This window comes from Eleutherodactylus coqui, chromosome 9 (assembly GCF_035609145.1).
Source record: "Eleutherodactylus coqui strain aEleCoq1 chromosome 9, aEleCoq1.hap1, whole genome shotgun sequence".
NCBI classification, from domain to species: domain Eukaryota; kingdom Metazoa; phylum Chordata; class Amphibia; order Anura; family Eleutherodactylidae; genus Eleutherodactylus; species Eleutherodactylus coqui.
This window is the reverse complement of record NC_089845.1, coordinates 58462009-58486130: the sequence shown is the minus strand read 5'-3', so window position 1 is coordinate 58486130 and position 24122 is coordinate 58462009. Positions and strand designations below refer to the sequence as shown.

Genomic DNA, 24122 nt, shown 5'->3' with positions numbered 1-24122 from the left:
TTGCAAATTTTTTATGATTCCCTATGGCTGAATTTACCACAAAGTTTAGTACAGATTTACTCATAACAGTGCACTAGAAGTAGGTAGGTAACTTATCTACCTGGGAGCCTCCCCGATCCTCCTAGCCCTTCCTGTTATTCTGCTTGTATCTACTGTGTTCCACAGTTATGGAAAGGATCCCATGATAGGCAAATTTGAGCTTTGCTTCTCTACAGGTCCCATAAACAATTACACAGGGTAATAAGGATGTTTAACAGGTTTACTGTACATAGTGTTAGATAAGGGTAGAGCTTAATTTTAACGTGTACCTATCGGCTCAGCTGTCGTGTGTATACATGAAGAATAACTCTTTATGGCCATTATATGATCTGTAGCCTCTATTTTGTTTCCATTTTTTCCTCTACAGGGTATATATCTGATTTTCTATCCTCTCAGGTCTGATGGGAGGAGCCTGGCTGCTGTGCTCTATAGACTGTACACAGAGAACTTCAGATCATGCTCTCTGTCTGTTACACACCCAGGTATAACATCATGTAGGAGTGTACAGCAAGATTTAGCAATGCACACTTGTATCAACAGTAGCAGGTAGCTCAGCATTAGCTCCAGCATTCACATCTGAGTGGGTCTGTCCCTCTTCATCCTACCTGCATACAGTTCAATAAGCAGGATGACTCATCACCCTGTTAGAGTCCCTTGTCAATCACATGCAAGTATGTAGTGGACAGCAAGGTAGAGTAAAGAAAGACAGCAGTTTAGGGTGGTTCGTTAGCACACAAATATTAGGTAAATAAGGTAAATAGCAGTTTTGCTAATTATCATGCTGGCTATCAAATTAGCACAGGTGGTTTAAACAGTAAAGTGTCCATTTAAACTAGAAATTCCTGAAAAACTATGAAAAGAACTGATAAATTCATGGAGACTTTTAGGATTTATATTCTCTCAAGAATCACAGCACACCAATCAATATAAAATAACAAGACTACAATAAAAAACTATTTTTCAAAAAAAAAAACAGAAAAAAACCCAAGGCCATCTTTATTAGCAAACTTTTTTTTGAAAATAACCAGGAAGGTATACAGCCATAATGAAAGCAAGCCTAGAGGTAAGCATACATTGACAAAGTGCAAATAGCAGCAACTAAATAGCTACCGAAAAAAAACACATAGCAATCAGAACATAGCATATATGGTAGCAAACCTGAAGTCTGGTGCCCCCAATGGACATTTCGCCCTGCGCTTTCTCAAGGATCTTGGGAAAGCAAAGGGCAAAACGTGGATCTTGAAAATGCACAGGGTGAAACGTGTATCGGGGGCACCAGACGTCAGGTTTGCGGTCATATATGCTGCTATTATATTGTTTGTCTACTTGATATAATTTAATATTTTCTTTAGCTAATTGTGTTAGCCCTTTCCAATCCACTGTCTGACATCTTCCAGCATTCTGATTGAAGCCTGTACAGCTGTCCAATGTCGGAAGACGTCCGGCAGCATATACTTATTGTATGTTCCTAGCTGCTCTGTTGTCGGGGGGGGAGGGGCCTCTCCGGCCTGTCACATAGTGTATTACTGGCACTAGCCAGCAGATGGCTTCATTGTAAAATGGCAGAAAGAGAAAGCCCCCTAGGAAACCCTGAATCCAAAATTGGATTGCAAAGGGTTAAGCTTTTTAAGATACATTGTTTTCTCTCTACGTATTGCTGCACTTACACATTATTATTACTACTATGAGAATTCATTCTACTGATTACGATGTGTCTTTTGGTAGCCATTTATTTGCACTTTGTCCATGTATGCTTACCTGTAGTCTGGCTTTTATTATTAATAGTTTATTAATAAAGTTTGTCTTGTTATTTTATAACGATTGGCTGGGCTGTGATTCTTGTTTAGGTGTAGTAATTATATATGGGCAGGCAATTCTAAACATCCCTTCAGTGTTACTGCAGAGTATTGCAGTTTTCCCAGAGGCACACTTCAATCTGCCTTGTCCTCACACTTTACTCTGCAGCTTTGCTTGTTCGGATTGATTGCGCTGAGGTCTTCAGTGCACACAGTGTTGATTTTCATTGCAGAAAGAATAGAATAAGTAAATCCACATACAGTAGGTGTGTGGGGGGGCCTAAAAATATACTAGGGTGCCGCATCCCATTAATTTCAAAATTGGCATATAATATTTAGTAAATACGACTAAATTGTTCAAATGCTATCAAAGTAAAAATCAGTCCAACAAACAAGAATATATTTCAGTGGTTAATGACAACACATGCATAATACATTAAACAGAAAGTGACATGTGAACAATCTGTTTCTTGAGGCTCATCTTGATGCCTTTTTGTAAGACGGTCACTGCAGGTCTTCAAGGAGTAAGACAATCTTTAGGGAGCCAGTGTTTGTCTAGGTGACAATACATAACTACAATGCAAATATACAGTTGTGAAATGTAGGTTTATAGTCCATGGGACACGAAGAAGGCAAATAATCAGACACTAATTTGGGACTTGTATACTGAGAAATTGCTGTTACAGTAGTGATCTTGGGTTCTCTTACCTCACAGTTACTGAGATCCAGGGACACCTCCTTTAGGTTAGGGTTACATGCCAAGCCAAGTAACAGAGCTCTGGAATATAAAATGTAACTAGTTATGGAGTAGAATATATACATTTTACATCTATGCAACGACCTCATCGTCGATAATGACTAGATGGAAAAATGTAGCGTCTACTGTGCAGAGTCTGCAAAATAATGGCGTGTAGACAGCAGGCATATGGTGTTTCTTTACACTTGATTAAAGCTGTACGGAAACTGTGAAATCATTATATCAGAATCACCACATGTAAGATTTGGCACATTATTAGATTGTCAAACAGTCAATGTAAATATTAACAATTATCTAATATTTAGGGGCGTATGAGAGGAGGCGGTAAAACAGATAAAACCAGCTCCCTTGGAGTTTTTTTCTTTTCAATGCTTGGCCAGCCGGCTCAGCCGCCAAGCATTAATGGAGCTGTTCAGCCTAGAGCAAATTGCTCCCTTCCTGCCCTATTACAGTAATGTCACTGTGGCGAGATTGGCAGCAGCATAGGAGAAAGGGGGTCATCGGTGGTGACTGATCAAGTTTAATACAAGGAAAAAACTTATTAGAAGGTCTCTGCTGCCAACTCAAGGCCGGCAGCCCCAAAAAGGGCATGATGTGGGGGAGTTACTGCTGGGCACTGTGGCTCTGGATCATGCTCCTGGGATCTGCAAGCCCCGAACATAAAAGAAGGATCGAGATCCCCCTGGACACATGAGCTCATCCATTATATTATCACAGCTGATGATTACTGCTCCCACATACCATCAATAAGCCCTCTTTACTTTGCACACCTATTCTATAAGTTTCAGGTGCCCCTGCTAACTACCTGCCCTACTGATATATATCCATCTGCATGCTGTGCACTGTAACTGCATCCTTGATTAACACGCTTTCTGGCCATTATATGGCTTGTATCCAGTATTTTCCCCTCTGCAGGGTATACATCGGAGCTCTGATGTCTGGTGGGAGGAGCCTAGCTTTTGTGCAGTGTTCTACAGACTGTACACAGAGAACTCCAGATCCTGCGCTCTGTCTGTTACACACACACAAAACCTCATCATGTAGGTGTGCACAGCAAGATTTAGCAATGTACATTTCTATCAACAGCAGAAGATATCTCAGCACTAGCTCCAGCATTCACGTGTGTGCGACTCTCCCTCCTCTCCGCATACAGTTCAATAGGCAGGATGACTGATTTCCCTGCTAGCATCCTTTGTCAATCATGTGAGAATAGGTAGTGAACAACAAGCTAGGGTAAAGAGAAACAGCAATTTAGAGTGATTTTTCAGCACAGAAATATTTTTGGGTAAATAAAGTAAATAGCAGTTTTGCTAATTATCACACTGGCCAACTGCCTTCTAGGGGTCTGTCTCTATGACTAATGACCAGCTCCTAGTTTCTGCCCACCACTCTTCCCTATACATTTCACCTACCACCAGACATATACAGCTGCTAAACTGCTTAAAGTTTTTTTTTTTTTAATTAAACCTCGGACAGCTGCCCACCAAACCCCATGTATCTATATGTATAACTGCCCACCTATATCTTCTCTTCCTTTCAACTGCCTCTGACAATAACCTACCTTTCCCTGCCCCTAACTATCCGCCTGCCTAATCTCAGTTGACTGGCAACTTCTTACCTACCCTGGCAACTATCCTCTCTAATTACCAAACTGCTACTGCCTCATTCTTACTACCTAGATGGCCCTAACCCTGTGGCCACCAGTTAGTCACCTCCCTAAATACTTGTGGTCTCTATCTATTTGATCATATTCTCTATATACTCAAATAACCCTCTGTAGTGAATGGATTAAAGGGGATTTTCTGGGAGTAATTGTTTTTTAATAGGATGTACATACTACAATTGGATGTACATATATTTGTTATCTTCTTTATTTACAATATTCAAGTGCCGAAAAAAATGAGAAAAAGTTATAATTTCATCTTTATTTCTCACGGCCGCTTGGTTGGACAGTGTATCTGAGAATTTGGAGCTCACAAAAAAACCCTCTTAAATTGGTTTTTGCAACATAAAAAAATGCCCAAGGGAAGGCAAAAAATTAAATTAGACATTACCCCTCACTCTCTGATATTGTCTCCAGTCCAATGCTACTAACCCATTCCCAGCTGATGCAGGAAGTGGTGACATTCATTGATGACCACTGCAGGCAACTGCTGGCCTCAAGGGTCATGTGCCGTTCATGTACATGACCACTGAGACCAACAAGTAGCTGCAGTGGTCATTGCTCCTCACTGGAGCTGAGGGGACTTCATGAGCAGCACTGGATGGGGGGTAACATGGGAGGGTGAGATTTTTTTTTGCTTTCTCTTACACCACTCCCTACCCTAGGGTAGTTTTTTAAAAGTCGAAAACCCTGGTCCCGAGGGCTTTAGCAGGAAAACCAACCGCTTGAGAAAAGCCTGTATATGTCACTGCTTATATATACACCTTATATCTCCATCTATATAGTTTTTATATGTGTGTGTCCGAATTTTAAAAACGAAAATATGTACCTATCTAATGTAACTGCCTAACACAGAATTATTATTTTTCCAGAAATGAACTTCCATGCTGTCTCGCCGCTCAAGAACAAATGGGTCCCATACTGATTTACATGGTAAGATCAATGTGTTCTTCACAGGTTAACGTATCGTCTACTAACTTCAAAGTCAGAGGTGGCTGTGCATGCACAATCATGTCTTGATTATAATAGCTGCTGTTCTCTAAATGCTTTCCCCATCAATATGGGTTCACTTGCCTTGATCCCCTGCGATGACAATTCTATTACACATCCGATTGACTTTTCACAGGAACTGCCCACACTTTTATACTAACAAGGCTTTGAAATGGCTGTACTATGCACTGCCTTCTCATTCACATACACGCTTGATGGCCGCAAAATAATTTTAAACCCCTAATAATTGATTTTTTTTACATACAGCGGCAAAGCGTTATATGCAAAGTAGGTTTTACCACCATCCAAAAAAAATGTTGCCCACTTCTTAAGACTAGTGGCCATTTCCGCGGAGAAATAAAATCCAACATGTGTTCTTCTTGAAGCTTTTATGTTGATTCTTTTGTGTTTTGGGTAATAAACAATTAGTGCTAACCCAATTGTTGATGTGAAGCCCGCCGGTCCCCAGGGCACGTTTTAATGGGAAGTATGTATAGCTGTACAATTCTTTTATATCAAAGCATGGAATATCTATGTGCATAATTGAGGGCACCAGAGATCAGGCTTGGTTTCTTGCAGCTGTGCTAATCTTTATCATTTCAATGGTCATTTTCCCATGCAGTTTCCACCGGGATATAATACTTATGCAAATAAGCCAACTACAAATTTAATTATGTGTTAACATTTAATTGTGCTCTAAACATCTAAGCGTGTCATTGCTGTTAGTTGTGAGATTCAAAAGGATTAAGACTAAAAATGAGAAATATTCTTAAATTAGAACGGCTGTCAAAAGAAAATACTTATGTTAAGTCTAAAACTATAATTTTAAAAATGTAATGCCTACTCACATCGCCTCATATGGCAAATAATACAGGGAAGTGTACAGGCTTTCATCAAATGTATTGTTGAGGTCTTTCATAAAAGTGTTCATGGGTTAGGTTTAATGGTTCGCTAGTAGAGATGAGCGAGCATACTTGCTAAGGGCAATTGCTTGACTGAGCATTGCCCTTAGCGAGTACCTGCCCGCTCGAGAGAAAAGGTTCGGGTGCCGGCACGGGGGAGCGGTGAGTTGCGGCAGTCAGCAGGGGGGAGCGGGGGGGGGGGGGGGGAGAGAGAGATCTCCCTCCATTCCTCCCTGCTCTCTCCCGCAGCTCCCTGCCTGCCGTTGGCAGCCGAACCTTTTCTCTTGAGCGGGCAGGTACTCGATAAGGGCAATGCTCGCTCGAGCAATTGCCCTTAGCGAGTATGCTCGCTCATCACTATTCCCTAGTTTAGAAAATTCTGTAATACCAGTTAATTAAATATAAATTAACCGATTGAGAAAGGTGGGGTTGGGGGATGTGGGGGGGGGGGGGGGGGGATCGGGACCCCACCTAGTTTATTAACCAAAGCTGAGAATGGCTACAAACTGCAATGCTCAAGTAAAAAGTATACAAGCTTGTCATTGGGCTCGCTTCACATCATACTTTTGTCCCCGTCCAAGGGTTCCCGTCTGGGGCTTTTCGCGGAATATACCCTCCTGCAAAGTAATCAGCACCAAAATCCGCACAGCTAACTTGCGGATTTTGATGCGGAATTGAAAATGGAAGAACTCTACCAGCAATTCTGCATCAAAATCCACAGTTAGGGCTCGTTCACATAGGTGCGTGCGTACAACATTACGGGTCTCCCGCGACGTTGTACACATTACAGCCCATACGCCGTGCCGGCAGAGAGCATATAAGGGCTGCGTATGATACGCAGAGAAATAGAGCACGCTGCGATTTATTTCTCCTGGGTATCGATAAGCAGTGAACTTACACAGGTGTGAATGGAAGAATGACAGTCCATTGACTTTCATTGCCTCCATTCACTGCGTGTTACACACAGGAAATATGCGTGCGTGATATGTGGTGACAATACGCCCGTGTAAACGAGCCCTAAGCTGTGTGGAATGCAGGATAGCGTATTCAGCAATGATGTTGCAGAATATTCCATCCTGTGTGAAAGCACCCTCCAAGTGTCAGTTTAAAATCCTGAAGAAAGGAACCTTTGGACAAAGACAGGGCTAAACCCATCTACTGCATTGCAGAAAACTACTGAAACTAAGACCTTCGTTCATTTTACGCATTCTGTGCTGGAAGGAAAATCGCAGTCTACCGTGCCAGAAATTAACAGGAACCTGTCAAAATGTAGGCTTATTGGTCTCCATTTCAGCAGTTTTCCATAATGGACAAGATAGTTTCCATTTTCTGGATTTAAAATGGACACCCTGGCCGGACCTCATGATGGAGACAAAAACTTGAAGTGATCAGAGCCTTACAGAGACCAGAGTTATCTGAGCGGCAAGACTGGAGAAAGTGATGTAGACTGTGCAGTTATTCTCCCGCTATAGGAGGAAGTCCAGAATATAACGCAGACTGTGGGTATAAGGAGAAATCCATACTATATACAGTCAGAATGCTGTAACATGAAGTGGTTCAGCCTACATAGACAGGCGGCTATTATGCGGCTTTAGAATATATGGCTTTTAACACATGCTACAGGTGGAGAAGATCCAGACTACACCGCCAGCCTGATCCAGACTACAGTACCAGACTGATATTATATAGGGTGATCCAGGCTACATCACCAGCCTGATATTATATGAGGTGATCCAGACTACAGTGCTAGACTAATATTATATGAGGTGATCGAGACTACAGTGCTAGACTAATATTATATGGGGTGATCCAGACTACGCTGCCAGACAGTTATTATTTTGGGGTGATCCAGACTACAGCGCTAGACTGAAATTATATAGGGTGATCCAGACTACAGCACCAGACTGATATTATATAGGGTGATGCAGACTACACCGCCAGCCTGATATTATATAGGGTGATGCAGACTACACCGCCAGCCTGATATTATATAGGGTGATGCAGACTACACCGCCAGCCTGATATTATATGAGGTGATCCAGACTACACCGCCAGCCTATTATATAGGGTGATCCAGGCTACACCGCCAGCCTGTTATTATATGAGGTGATCCAGACTACAGTGCTAGACTGATATTATATAGGGTGATCCAGACTACACCGCCAGCCTGATATTATATAGGGTGATTCAGACTACACCACCAGCCTGATATAATATAGGGTGATCCAGGTTACATCGCCAGTCTGATATTATATAGGGTGATCCAGAATGCACCGCCAGGCTGATATTATATAGGGTGATCCAGACTACACCGCCAGACTGATATTATATAGGGTGATCCAGACTACACCGCCAGACTGATATTATATAGGGTGATCCAGACTACACCGCCAGACTGATATTATATAGGGTGATCCAGACTACACCGCCAGACTGATATTATATAGGGTGATCCAGACTACACCGCCAGACTGATATTATATAGGGTGATCCAGACTACACCGCCAGACTGATATTATATAGGGTGATCCAGACTACACCGCCAGACTGATATTATATAGGGTGATCCAGACTATACTGCCAGCCTGATATTATATGGGGTGATCCAGACTACAGCGCCAGACTGATATTATATGGGGTGATCCAGACTACACCGCCAGACTGATATTATATGGGGTGATCCAGACTACACCGCCAGACTGATATTATATAGGGTAATCCAGAATGCACCGCCAGGCTGATATTATATAGGGTGATCCAGACTACATCGCCATACTGTTGCTGTAGAGGATGAGTAGGTGTGTAGTCTGTATGTCCACTTATAACAGCTATTCCAGGCATAATCCAGACTATATAGTCAAACTTCTGTTGTGTTTAATTGTCCAGACTGTTGTGCAGGTACCAACTACTATTTTCACATCTAACCAGCATAATATGTTGCAGGAAGTGAAAAAAAAACTAATTGGAAATGTGTTAGCTCGGGGAAAACTTATTTTATAAGTAAAGTTTATGTTTATTGGGCCGTCATTTATTACTTCTCTCTGGAATACTCGGATCCCAGATGTCCGTATCAGACAGCAAGTACAAAATCAACCTAAATCGGTACTATTGGTTCATTTGCAGAGTCAGAGTTTAGGTATTTTGGCACGTTATTTTTTTCTATAAACTGCCATATTTTCAGTTGTAGGATCCATTCATTGCATTTTTATATTCGCCATCATCCTGGTCTACGCAAATAAAACAATTTTAAAATATGGTATTAAACCATCTGCTCCTATTTTAGCACAGCTGACAATAAGTAAGCAGATGTATTATGACTCAATATAGGAAAGCTGCAACACGCCATTTCTAGTAACCCTTGGTTGTTAGATGATATGAATGACAACCCTGAGATGGCAGAATGCTTGCATTTATAATACTCATTTAGCCCTATAACGACTATAAATATATTCTCCGGAGGGATATTTCATGGGCACAAAGTAACACTTAGCTTTATAGCTCATTTCGGAAAGGGTCACTGAAGCTTACAGTCTGTAGAAGTCAAGTTTGCATCATTATGTTGACTTTGATGCAGAGATTAGTGGGACAGGAACAAATGAGAATAAATCTATTGTCTATACAATATATTACATGTATCATTAAGTCACACTATACAAATAATACAAGTAAAAGAAAATGCAAAACTTCCTCACACAGCTGGTTTACAACGCAGAAAGCTTTCACAAGACATCATGTTGTCCTTCAAACCAATGTTATTTGTGGCGCCATGTAGAATTTTACAGTATATAGTGTTACTATAGTTGAGAGGATACTGGAGCGAGCATTGTCCTTAGCGAGTACCTGCCCGATCGGAAGAAAAGATTCGGGTGCCGGCGCGGGTGAGCGGTGAGTTGCGGGAGTGAGCAGAGGGGGGAGCGGGGGGGGGGGAGGGGAGAGATCTCCCCTCCGTTCCCCCCTGCTCTCCCCCGCCGCTCCCCGCCGACACCCGAATCTTTTCTTTATTATCAGAGGTATACATACTCTAACCACATTAAATAATGCAAGGTTCTTGGTTAGAGATGAGTGAGTATATTCGCTAAGGGCAATTGCTCGAGCGAGTCTTGTCCTTAGCGAGTACCTGCCCGCTCAGATGAAAAGATTCGGGTGCCAGCGCGGGTGAGCGGTGAGTTGCAGGAGTGAGCAGGAGGGAGCGGGGGGGGAGAGAGGGAGAGATAGATCTACCCTCCGTTCCACCTTGCTCTCCCCCGCCACCCCCCGAATCTTTTCTTCCGAGCGGGCAGGTACTCACTAAAGACAATGCTCGCTCAAGTAATTGTCCTTAGCGAGTATGCTCGCTCATCTCTAGTATTGAATAATTAAAAACTGGATGAATTACATTATTGGAATGCAAATTATGGGGCCCTTTGTTATGCAAAATGTTTTTTGTTTTAGTTTCTATGTCAAAGTTCATTATGTAAGAAGGTCCTTTTTGTCCACAGATTGTTGATGACCAGGTAGGCCAAATCGTAGAGTTCGAATGCCGAAACACCCAAATGCCTGACTTTTAGAGAGGTCAGATAATTGCCATATTTGAAATAGGGATATAATTTCTTGAAATCTCCCAGAGGACTGCCTATAGTAAAATGTCAATATGCAGAATGGTTACTGAGTGGGCACAGGAAGGCTACAGTACCTGCAGACCTGGCACAGGTACATGTAGAAGGACGCCGCCACACAAAAACCACCAAATTGTGCAGATGGCAGTTGCTAATACATGGGCGACTAACACAGATCCAAGCAGTGGTTGAAGTCAGGGTCATCCCATGAACAATTGTAAACTGATTGCTTGAAGCCTGGTTGCATTCTCAGACCGCATGCGGGTTACATTAACCCGATTTCATTGCCAGCAACGACTAACTTGGTGTACCGCTAGACACAACTGGAAACATGAATGGAGAACAGTTGTGGTTAGTGACAAATTCCAATTCTGCCTGAGGCAAAGCTATAATACTCAACATATCCATTGGCATTTTAAGGAAAGGGCCCACCCTGCTGTGATTTCAGAATGTCACACACCTGGAGTCATGGTTTGGAGGGCAATAAATCAGTAATGACAGCAGTACTAAGTTGGAAGTTGTTGAAGGAACATCCTGTTACCATACCCCTCAGGATCACCATACAAAATGCTATTTACCAACAGGATAATGCCTGTCCACATCCTGCAGCGTTCACAAGACACACCTTGCAGGGTGCCATGACCATGGATTGCCCGCATAATCCCTAGATTTATCCCTAATAAAGCATGACTGGGACACGACAGGTAGATGCATTATGTCCCATGGCCACCTACCACAACTGTACAATAACTTACAAGCATGGAAAGACATACCCAACAAGACATCTAAACACTTATTAATTCAATATCTGAAAGGATCCACAAATGTATAGGTGCTCACGGTGGGCACACTTCCTAATGTAACCTTTACCTAACAGTGATAAACTTTGTTTGATTCATTCCAATTTGCTATTATTTATTCAGGGTATGACTCCATATATATCTACCACGTTTAATGAAATTCCACCAATTCCCTCTGGGTGGAACACTTTCAATTTTCACCAATGCATAAGCCAGAAACTTGTCACTAATTGGTGCTGAAGGTAGCCAGGAGTCTAGCAATTAATTCAATGTCTATGCTGTGGATTTTGAATTCGGTATCAAACTAGCTCATGCCAGCGAAACCAGAGACTCTTCCAACAGAAAGAGTGACCCATCTGTAGACAGACTGTTTCATGGCTCTTGACCCCCAGCCAACCAGTACCCTGCTCGGTACTGATGAGGGGCAAGAATCTGAAACAGTCTGTCTACAGATACATCACTCTTCCTGTTGGAGGAGTCTATGGTTTGTCTGACCAGAACTAATTTGCTTACTTTTTCCCCGTGGAGCAAGGCCTCAAGAACAAGTTTCCTTACACTCACTGGGTCTCTTCATTCAATGAGAGTCGGTACCCCTCCTCGGCCCTCTATCAGAAAAACTAAGCCGTTACTAGAGTCACTTTTATTGGAATTCAAAATCCTATCAAATAATCCTTAGCCGCAGGATTCAAGCTGACGGGGTGTCAACATGTACTGCTGTGAAAGTGGGGTCAGCTTGTAGTCTGCTGCTAAGAAGAAACTGACAGATTTTTATTTGGCATGTAGCCATTCTCAACGAAGGTGGAACTGTCCCTACCAAAATCCACTTGTTTTACACTCATTGCCAAAGACAAAAAAATCACGTACCTAGAAGGAGTTGTCAGAATGGAATGAAACTTTCTATGTGTGATTGTAACATTGATAAAAGTGATTAAAATATCAGAGCAAAATGAGAATTCATTGCAGAATAGTGAACACGTGAATGAGGGCTCTACTACCCTGTTGGCCCATCTCAAGCTTAAAGGGGTTGTCCCGCGCCGAAACGGGTTTTGTTTTTTTCAACCCCCCCCCCCCGTTCGGCGCGAGACAACCCCGATGCAGGGGTTAAAAAAGAACACCGGAGAGCGCTTACCTGAATCCCCGCGCTCCGGTGACTTCTTACTTACCTGCGGAAGATGGCCGCCGGGATCTTCTCCCTCGGTGGACCGCAGGGCTTCTGTGCGGTCCATTGCCGATTCCAGCCTCCTGATTGGCTGGAATCGGCACGTGATGGGGCGGAGCTACACAGAGCCGGCATCCTGCACGAGCGGCCCCATTCAGAAAAGAAGAGGACCCGGACTGCGCAAGCGCGGCTAATGTGGCCATTAGCCGCCGAAAATTAGTCGGCTCCATGGGAACGAGGACGCTAGCAACGGAGCAGGTAAGTGAAAAACTTCTTATAACTTCTGTATGGCTCATAATTAATGCACAATGTACATTACAAAGTGCATTAATATGGCCATACAGAAGTGTATAGACCCACTTGCTGCCGCGGGACAACCCCTTTAAATGCAATATGTGATACAGGCAAGCATAGAGGCATACAGCTTCCATATGGTATTCCGCAGCATATCGCTCCACGTTCGCTGAAACTGAGCCCCTAGATCGTGCAAACTCATAGGCTGTTGACACTGGCATTCCAGATGGCCGCATACATTGTCTATTGGCGATAAATCTGACGACAGGGCAGCCACAGAAGCGTGACAATGTTGTGCAGGCATTTCTGTTTGCTGCGTGTGACCAAGCATTATCCGGAAATCGCTCATATCATTAAGTTCATTCAAAAGAATGGAGTGCATATTCATGTGAGTTTTGTATGTTTTGCAATGCACAAAACTCATGCAAGATTTTTGCTCGTGTGAATGTAACCTTAGAATGATTTCATTGATGATTCTGTTACTTTGTAACAGTCATGTGTGATAGTTTTCTGTATTCACTTATTCACAATCCCTCATGAGTTTTGTACCACGAAATAAAAGCCCCTTTTCCATTGTTTCTAAAAACATCATCCATTGCATTGTATTCCCTAAAAGTAATAAGGGGCTAGATGCAACAACACTGATTAAAGTAAACCCCGTTCTATATAGCAAATCAGGAAAACCGAGCGCTATAATATCAAAAGCAGCAGCTGCAGCTGTCACATTCTATTCTAGTCTTTATTATGCATTGGGATCAATGCGGCGGTAAAATAAAGATGAAACAACAGTGGATACAATGTAAAATAATAGGCATTTATTGATACAAAGTAACCACGCGGTCGGCCCTACCGAGCTAGCAGCTAATTGGAAAGCTCTGCCTGTCTTCTGATTTATATTTTAAAGCTATAAATCACGAAAAATGGGAAGCATGGGCTCTCTGGATTTGGCAGCTATTACTTGTACAACCTGTTTTTACTCGACACGCCCAACATTTATGAAAAGAAAGGCTTCCAGATCATAGACTGTTTGTAATGAACCTGATGAGCACATCCATAAGTACATATCATCACCAACTAAAGTTGGCCGTACAACTTCAGTTCCCGTTAAGGCCGTTTTCACATGGCCATAAAAATCGCGCTAGGTTTTCTCAATCTTTTGATTGGAATCATACACGTGAGCCTTTTTTTCCTGCATTGCATCATGGTGCAATTCGAAAAACAATTTGCGGCATGCCCTATCTTTGTGCCCTAACATCACATTGCCCCTTGCTTTCAATGGTGCTGGCGGCACCATCAAACAACGGGCTAGGTGCGCGTGGTATGATGCAATGTGAGGTTTCCCTACTAAAAACAATGGGAGAACTCCGCGATTCACAGCCGCGATTTAGAGTCACTACTTCCTTGAAGTGATGTGAGGCAGCTTTGAGATAAAAACTCCTCGCATCCTTGGGGAATTCGCATGTTGACGGGCCAGATATTGGGCCGTGATTCATGACCCGATATTGCACTCGTCCGTGTGAAGTTACCCTAACTGAAAAGTTTGATAGCTTCAACCCTCAACAGGAGGATCGCTCACTGAATGGAGATGGGTGGGCCGGGACGATCTCCAGCCCGCCCCCCTCCATTCACAGCAAACAAGCCCTCATTCATAGATGATCATCATTTGATTATTATGCCTGCAGAAACTGAATAATGAAGGAATTATCGTTCATCATTCAGTCGCTGCAGGCATTTACACAACCTGATCGTCGTTGAGATTCCCATGATCCAGCGAAAATCTGAACAATGATCGTTGGGCCGTGTGAAAGCGCTCCAACTCCGAGATCCTCCAAAAACATTCATGTGTATACTTCTTTATAGGAATGCGATCAGCACTTTCTTCTGCTCTAATTTAGGTCTAGTATTTCTTTAAGAACATTTTCCCAGAAATTGCGCTCTATTCTGAGAGGTGTATTTACCACCACCTCCCTCTGTTGCAATAAACACATATTATACCCAGTGGCTAAATTATGGCTTGCGCATTCTTTATATTATGCAAATGAGCACACCTCAAACTATTCCATTCTCTTTCCTCCTTAGTGTTCTGTCATTCTCTAAAATGTTCCTCCACAATACACGGTATAAAACTTGGGCAGTTCTGCCTAAAGCAAGCGTGTGAAGAATGACAAATTACCGAGCTGCTTAAGACAGCTGCTTCATTTTTCTCCACTGGAAACTGATTATATACTGTGAACCAGCATATAAATACAAAGAAAAAAAAATCAACGGCCACCAACGCCATAAAAATGCTGAGAGTCTGCAAAATTTTGCTTCTACATATTTGTCATGATTGAATATTTAACGTTATTGAGCGGTCATAGAACAGTTGAGCCTGATGGCTCTGCAGAAAGAAAACATCCAAAATAAAAGCCATGATAAAGTATAAAGAGGGCGTCTGGTTTATAACATCCTGTTAGAGCATTCTAAGTCAATAAAGTGTAATTCTTCATACTGGGGCTCAATCAATTAGAACAGGAAGCAGCGACGAAGAGCTAGGACCTAGCATGTGTTTGTTACATGCATTATTGCTTAAAGTGACCCTCAATTTTGGGACAAGGTTCTGTCCCAGGACTGGGGATGGAGGGGGTATATAAACTCTAGTTCTTCTCTGCCACCCCTCTGATCTGACAATTTCAGGCCCGGTTTTTAGCTCTCCAAGATGACTGCAGCAATTTTCTAATTACCAAGTGCACTGATCGGATTGGCCAGTGCTGATCACATGACCAACTCTGGCCAATCATAGAACAGGTATACTGCATTGGTAGTTTAACATTACCAATGCACACTAAGCAATTAGGCAGTCTAAAGATTGGGTCAGCTATCTTGGACAGCTGAAAACAAGACCATGGACTGGTGGATTGCAAGGATGACAGAGAAAAGGAACTGTATGGGATACATATTCCTCTATTTCCGGGAGATAATTTTGTTATAGATCTGGAGGGTTGCTTTAATTTTCAATTAAAGTTGATCCTTGTGGGTAGCAATCAGATTATTGTTAGTGGGCACACGTAACAAAAAGGGATTGGTTAAAAGTAGATAAACCCTGTAACGAATTTAAAAAATGGTTAAACGTGTTTCCCATTCTGAGCCCAAGTGTGTTACAATCTGATAGTTTTCAGCCTGTAGGGGTTTTATGGTTTGTAGATTTTTTACCCACACATACGACCCATGTATCTTGCATTTTTCCATTTTGATTTATTTCCTTGTGTTTTTTCTTGAGTGTTAAATCAGTATAGGCCCTGGTGTCACAAGGTGAAGGACAGCAAATTCAGTGAAATGCTGCACTATTACATAAAAAATCTAAAAAAGCAAACAAACAACCGCTTACTTCAGAGGTTCAGGAGACAGCTTCGTTCCAGAAAAGTTGATGTGAGTTAAAGCGAGAGAGCTGCTAAAGAACTGTTTAAAAGATGGGGGCACTTCTTTTCCTTTCCTGTAGATCACAAAGAAGAGTGTTATTTTTAATTTGACAATAATTAAAAAAACAGAAGACAAGTTTGCAGAAAATACCAATTAATCCAAAAATGTTTGAAGATTCATAAACTTTTCAGCAACCTTTCATTTCGAAGCAATTGAAAACCAAGATCGGGTGTAAATTTCATAGAACGTAAAAGGTTGCACAAATTATGTAAAAAAAAATATTTAGGTCTATGCCACAATGGTCAGTGGTCACAGAAGTATCTCGAGTCTGTAACCTATGTCAACACTCTCCACTATGTCAATACTACCAGATGCGCAAACTGGATACTATGTTTTTTTTATGTTCAAAAGGATTTTATTAACTTCCATATGCAAATTACTTTCAAAGCTTGAGTATAGGACCTTAAACATTAAACTGTTTGCAAGTACGGAGACAATATCCATTGACATATTTAACATTGCTAGATTGGGGTCTTCTTCCGTACCTTCTATATACAAAAGAAAAAAGAAAAACATTTCAACATTTTCTGGGTCTTGCCCAATGACTTCCCATCTAACGAATCCCCCCTGGTCTTCTGGCCGTGAGGACCACCCTGAGAGAACCCATTGAACGGCACCCTCTCCCTGCTTGGCCATTTTAGTCTATAGATATATGAAAGTATGTGTATAAAATTTGAAAGGAAAACCAAAGAAAGAGGAAATGAAAACAAGAAGAGAAGATCAGTAGGGGGGAGTTTAGGTAAAGGAAGATGCCCTGACGCCAAAGACCAAGATTATTCATGCTATTTCTCCAAATTTCTGTACCCAATAGATAATGGAGTCTCTCACATTGTCAATGCACTCCCCAATCAGGATATGAGAGAGGGGGAGTCTTTAATTGGCAGAGAACGAAATAATCGCAGCTGCAAATGCTTGTCAGATGATCCTCTCAACTGATAGTCTGTCGAGGGCGTCCTGAGAATGGTCGCCTTGGGCGAATGCAATCATGCATCCACTGGTCCCAACAACTCCTTATAGCCTGGTCAGAACAGCCCAGGTTGCGGGCGATTTGTTGATACAACCATCCAACTTCTCTTATCCAATGATTTGCTTGCTCTCAAATTCTGTTAACTGGGCAAAATCCCTTTGATGACATCTTAGGGGCATTTTAATTGGCTTCTGCCTCATTGGGTTTTTTTTTTTGCCTTCCTCTGGATCAACAAGGGAGGGGGTGGGATTTAAATAGGCTGAACTAGATGGACATTGTCTTCATTCAGCCTAACATACTATGTTACTAAAAACATACTAAGTTTTTTTTTAATCATTTTGTTTATTCTACAAATAATCTCAATTCACTCACTTAAAAAATATACCAGTGCACTAAGGATCCAAATGTGTAAGCTTATAATGATACTTTAAGCTAAATAAGACAAACATTTTTGGAAACAAAGATGGTGAACAGTTGTCAGCAAAATAAGATTTTCTAACAATTGCGTAAACAGTAGGTTAAATGGGATGTATACCTGTGGGGAAAGAAGGTCTTGGAAAGATTGAGTGTAGTAAGGTGTTGCAAGCAACCACGCAGTAGAGCTCCACATACCTGAAGCAAGAACAAAGTGATTACATTAAGTTCACACCACAGTACAGTACATGAAAAAAACAGAAAAGTTCACTAAGTTAATAAAAAGACCATAATACGAGGTCAATCCTGCCTACCAAGAGATACAGAAACAAAAGATAAACAAAAAAGTAACTATCAGGGAAGGAAAGAAACACAACAGCTGCTATGGGGTCCAGATCTCTTCAGAGGTGAGATGCAGTTAAGGTAACTCTAGAAAATAACCATAAGCCTTTCATTTACTGGTGAAAGAGGACCTAAATCCAAGTTTTGCTATGTGGCGCCATGATTACATGTTATACCCTAGACATAAATATCAACTTTGATATGCCTGATAGTGCCATAGAAACTATGATTTCTGTACGATTTTATATTTTGTTCCATAAAATAATTTTTAGTAGTTACAGTAAATTCATAATTACCGCATCTGCTGAACACTCAGTGTTCGATAAATCCAGATACTTAATGGCATTTGGCTGTGCCAAGAAAGTATACAAACACTAGAAGGGGGGAAAAAAAAGAAATGACTAAAACAGAATGAGCAGACAATACATTCAGCATTTACAATTACCATTAATTTATACTATGCTAGTTTTTTCTGAATAAATTACATGAAATTATAGGCTTTTAGATTTTTTTAAAGTCAAAAATACACTCATTGTAAAAAAAAAAAAAGTTGTCATGATTGTAACATTGACATAAGTAAGTGGTTACAATATCAGAGCAAAAGGATAATTTATTGCAGAATACTGAACACTTGAAGTGAAGCTCTAGTACCCTGTTGTACTGCCTCTGGCTTAGCTACAAGATGTGATACGGGCAGGCATGGAGGCTCTAGAAACCTGTTGTACCACCTCTAGCTTGGATACAAGATGTTATGCACGTGGAAATGGAGGCTCTAATACCCTGTTGTGCCACCTCTTACTTGGATACAAGATGTGATACGTGAGGGCATGGAGGCTCTAGTACCCTGCTGTGCTGACTCTAGCTTGGATACAAGATGTGATACGGGAGGCCATGGAGGCTCTAGTACCCTGCTGTACTGCCTCTAGCTTGGATACAAGATGTGATACGGGAGGGCATGGAGGCTCTAGTAACCTGCTGTACTGCCTCGAGCTTGGATACAAGATGTGATACGGAAGGCCATGGAGGCTCTAGTAACCTGTTGTACCGCCTCTAGCTTGGATACAAGATGTGATATGGGAGGGCATGGAGGCTCTAGTAACCTGTTGTACCGCCTCTAGCTTGGATACAAGATGTGATATGGGAGGGCATGGAGGCTCTAGTAACCTGTTGTACCACCTCTAGCTTGGATACAAGATGTGATATGGGAGGGCATGGAGGCTCTAGTAACCTGTTGTACCGCCTCTAGCTTGGATACAAGATGTGATATGGGAGGGCATGGAGGCTCTAGTAACCTGTTGTACCGCCTCTAGCTTGGATGTAAGATGTGGTGCAGGCAGGAATGGAGGCTCTAGTACTCTGCTGGGCCACTTCTGGCTTGGATACAAGATGTGATACGGGCGGGTATGTAGGCATACAGGTTCCATCTCTAGATTGACAAACTGAGTTTGCACAAAGTTGGCATGCCAAACATTCCCAAAAATGTTTTCTTGGTGATAAATTTGGCGACTGGCCAGCCACCAAAGTGTAGTAATGTTGTGGAGGCATTCCTGTGACATGCTTGCTGTATGCAGACAAGCATTATCCTGCTGGAAAATGCCTCTTGGAAGCCACTACGAGAGGAACACACGTGGCTGCAGGATGTCCTGAACATATCACCGAAATGTCATTGTCTCTCGTATCGCTACTAGGGGGAGATGACTGTTGTATGCGATGGCCCCTCCCAGACCATCACACCAGCAATGGGGGCACTGTGCTTCTCCATAGCAAAGGCAGGATTGAGGTGCTCACCCCTAGGTCTACCGAACACAGCCATCGGTACCTAAACTAAACATAGATTTATTGCTGAAGACAACCCGCTCCCACTTTGTAGCAGTCCAGTTATATAATTCACAACACCACTGCAAATGGAGGCAATGGAGGATAGGTGTCAAAGGCAGTACACGTAACAGGCGCCGTGAGATCAAATGTCCTTCAGCCAAGTGTTTCTGACAGATACAGGGGATTGTAACGCTGGTTTTTACGTGTCTCTAGGTGGCGGAGAACGAAACAGTTGGAGCTGCAAATACTTGTCAGATGATCCTCTCAACTAATTGTTTTTTGCGGGCGCCCTGAGATTGGTTGCCTTGTGTGCATGTCCTCATGCATCCATTGGTCCCAACACCTCCTGACAGTCTGCTCAGAATGGCCCAGATGGTGGGCATTTCATTGATACAACCATCCAGCTTACCACATCCCAATAATACGCCCCTCTCAAACTCTGTTAACTGTGCGAAATCCCTTTGATTGCATTGTAGAGACGTCTAGTGGTCAGCAAGCTCTACACAAGTGGAAGAGGAGGTCACTACACACAAGGAGCCTTTTATAGGCCAAGGGGGAACCACTTTTAGGGCCTCAGGTGGCAAGAGCATTCATCTAAATCACCACAACTCTCATCATTTGCATATCTGCCTGAGATGGAACTGCATGCCGGGTTTTGCAGCAAAACGACAACTTCTTCTAGAGGCTTGACTTTTTTTGACAAAGAGTGTAGAAAAGAACACAAAGCTAAAATATAATTGTATGAACAAGACTAGAGATGAGCGAGTATACTCGCTAAGGCACATTACTCGAGAGAGAGTAGTGCCTTAGCCGAGTATCTCCCCGCTCGTCTCTAAAGATTCGGGGGCTGGCGCGGGTGACAGGTGAGTTGCGGGGGGGGGGGGGGGGGGGGGGGTGAAGAGGGAGAGAGAGAGATCTCCCCTTCGTTCCTCCCCGCTTTCCCCCGCCGGCCCCCGAATCTTTAGAGACGAGCGGGGAGATACTCGGCTAAGGCACTACTCGCTCAAGTAATATGCCTTAGCGAGTATACTCGCTCATCTCTAAACAAGACCTTAAAGTGAAGCTCTACATTCAGAACAAATTAAGATCCGAGTAGCAGAACACATGTTAGCAAATATTTGCATTACATATATTCATTAATCAAGCTGAAAAGGTATATTAAAGTTTTAACGAGCCAATCTGACCACAGCCCGTTCACAGCAGAACACTAATATGCACTGAAGGTACTGCACTAAGGAATTACAGAATCATCAACTGCAGTTTACTGAGAGTTTCCTGTAACATATCCTTCTCAACAATAAACATATTGAAAATAAATTTACAAAAAGTATGAAGATTTTACACTTATGGGAATATAGTCAATGTTAATCAAAAGTAAAGCATCACAATGAGCAAAATCTCGTAGAACTAAGCTTTCATTATTGCCATAAAATACATGATAGAAATCACAGTCTGGCTGCAAGAATATATTGTAAAAGCCATTGCTGAATTTTCTTAGATACTGCAGAATTTAGATAAAATATTTAAAGAGGTTTTCCAAAACCAAGATATTGGCGACCTATGCTCAGGATAGATCATCAATATCAGATCAGTGGGTTCCGTGTCACTCGGCACCCCTGGCAATCAGCTGTCTGAAGTGGCTGTGATGCTCAGGTGAGCACATTGGCCACTACACTGCATACCAGACACCGCACCGTTCATTTCACAGCGGCTGTGCCTGGTATAGCCTGAATGGAACTGAGCTGTTCTTAGGCCATGTAACGAATGATTGTGCCATCACAGGCTTGCATCTTCACTCAATTGCTGTGGCCTCCTCAACTGGCTGATTGGAAAGGGTTCCTAGTGGCGGACCTGAACTGATCTGATTTTGATGACCTATCCTGAAAGAACTTTATAGTCCTTTACTGCCCAAAGAGCAAAAAAGGTAGACATATAACGTAAAAAATGTGAAGTACTGTACATACTGAAAGGTCATCACCGCGGAATATATTCCCTGAGAGATCAAGGTGGGTAAGGGTGCTTGCAATCAACTGGGTTGCACTCAATGACTGGGACAGGCTATTCACACCTAGGGATATGAAGAGAAACATATGTGCTTAAAACAAGGAGTAAAAGGATGGAAATAAATAAACCTACCTGGGGTGGTAATTTATTACAGGTTATATCATAAACTTTATAAATCAGCAATAATGACTGGAGATTCCATACAATATCAGGTCACTGTGGCCCAGGTAGGTCTGTAATCTCTGCTCCCTCCACACCCTCCTCAGCTAGGAGACTCTGGATTAGGTTAATGTGTAGGTAGACTAGAACTGTGCCTATAGGTGTCCCTGAAGGAAGGGACCAATGGCAGTGAGAGAGAACACCCAAGAGAGAAAAGGGGAAGGCTGCAGACAAAGGTTTTAGTTTTGCCATATATATTTCAAGTACTTTACCTTTACATGAACTATCAATCTGATCGTTGTTCAGAAAAGTCATTGAAGCGTACAAACGATGGTCGCTCATTTGCTTTTTCACAGAATGAGGATTAGTTGATCTCCACGCATATTTGTTGGCAAGTCGCTTAAATATGAACAACTGTGAATTTACACCAGAGAACTTTTGATCTACCAGCTACAATTTTTTTGTACTCTGAAACAAAACAACTAGCGACTAGAGATGAGCGAGTATATTCGCTAAGGCACATTACTCGAGTGAGTAGTGCCTTAGCCGAGTATCTCCCCGCTCATCTCTAAAGATTCAGGGGCCGGTGGGGGCGGAGAGCGGGGAGGAACGGAGGGGAGATCTCTCTCTCACTCTCTTCCCCCCGTTCCCCGCCACAACTCACCTGTCACCCGCACCGGCCCCCGAATCTTTAGAGACGAGCGGGGAGATACTCGGCTAAGGCACTACTTGCTCGAGTAATGTGCCTTAGCGAGTATACTCACTCATCTCTACTAGCAACTTATCGCTCGTCACCCTGATGGTGGCCATTTTTACATTGAACGACTATTGTTTGAATTCGCTCTTTCAAGCGATTATTCGGCCAATAGTTTAAAGGTACTTTTAAGGTGTGGCCTGCTTGATGGGCAGAGGCTAAGGCAACAGACAGTCTTTGTCTACAGGTTCCTGCGATAAATCTGTAAATCTGCTACCAATGTCACTGCATGTAATCCCATCCTACTTTGCTAAATGGCAGAAACAGTTCACAAAGAGTTAATAGCATATGTGATAAACTCTCAGTCTCTTGTTATAGAAGAGCAATGCATTGTGAGAGGGCAAGAATACATTTACACTTTAAATTTGGCCATACACTTTAGGTAGCTGTTGGATGAATGCTTGTTTGGGGGAACAGCTAATCCTCCTGACCTCCCCAATCATGCAGGTCTTTATGTGATGAATGAGAAGGAATTAAGTCGTGCCAAACACCTTTGGCGGCTGCTATCTGCCCTAAGAAAACAAATCAGGCATTAAGAAATCCAACTGTGTGATCTTTCATTCACCGATCGGCCACTGGAGAAAACAGTTGGTTGTATCAACACTAATGAACATTTATGGCTAATGAGTCTTTTACATGGGACACGTTCTTGGCCCGATGTAACAAGCACCGATCGACAGGCATGTTGATCGGCACTTGTTTCATTTTCTTTTACATGGGCCAAGAACTGGCTTATCGGGATGGACGATTACTACTACAATAGTTCCTCCCCATAGGCCGGATGTATATCTCTCCGTTCTCCTGGAGAGTTGTACTGCTAATCAATCAACTGAGAAACGAGCATTCACTTGTTCATTGGCTGATCGTTGGCACCTTTACATAGCCGATTGTCAAGTCAACAATAAGTTGCCTATGTAAAAGAGTTCTATGCATTTAGGTCCCATGTTGGACAGCAGAATGGAGCAAATCTGCTGTATTGAACAATAGGGAAAATAAGTAGCATCAAAAACATGACATAACTCAAAATCAGTATAAAAATAGTGAAAAATCACAGTTTTCAAAAAATCTGTGGATTTTAGTATAAAACAAACACAGGAGATTGTAACATGAAAAAACATTAACAGAAAGTAGTTCTGCATAGAACTGTTGTAACATTGAAACACAAAATGTAGCTTCCTCCCAACTGTCATAGTAAGTAGAATACCACAAC

General features: G+C 42.3%; 1 protein-coding gene across 3 annotated transcripts in view; it reads right to left on the bottom strand.

Moving 5' to 3' along the window:
- CARMIL1 (capping protein regulator and myosin 1 linker 1) overlaps window positions 1-24122 on the bottom strand; it is a 267172-nt gene that overhangs the window by 125052 nt on the left and 117998 nt on the right. For all 3 annotated transcript variants that reach the window (XM_066579442.1, XM_066579441.1, XM_066579443.1), the window contains exons 13-17: window positions 21960-22063; window positions 18474-18551; window positions 17957-18033; window positions 16363-16467; window positions 2544-2613 (exon numbers count right to left, since the gene is read on the bottom strand). In XM_066579442.1, coding sequence (XP_066435539.1) covers window positions 2544-2613; window positions 16363-16467; window positions 17957-18033; window positions 18474-18551; window positions 21960-22063 — 434 coding nt within the window. The remainder of the gene's footprint in view (window positions 1-2543; window positions 2614-16362; window positions 16468-17956; window positions 18034-18473; window positions 18552-21959; window positions 22064-24122) is intronic.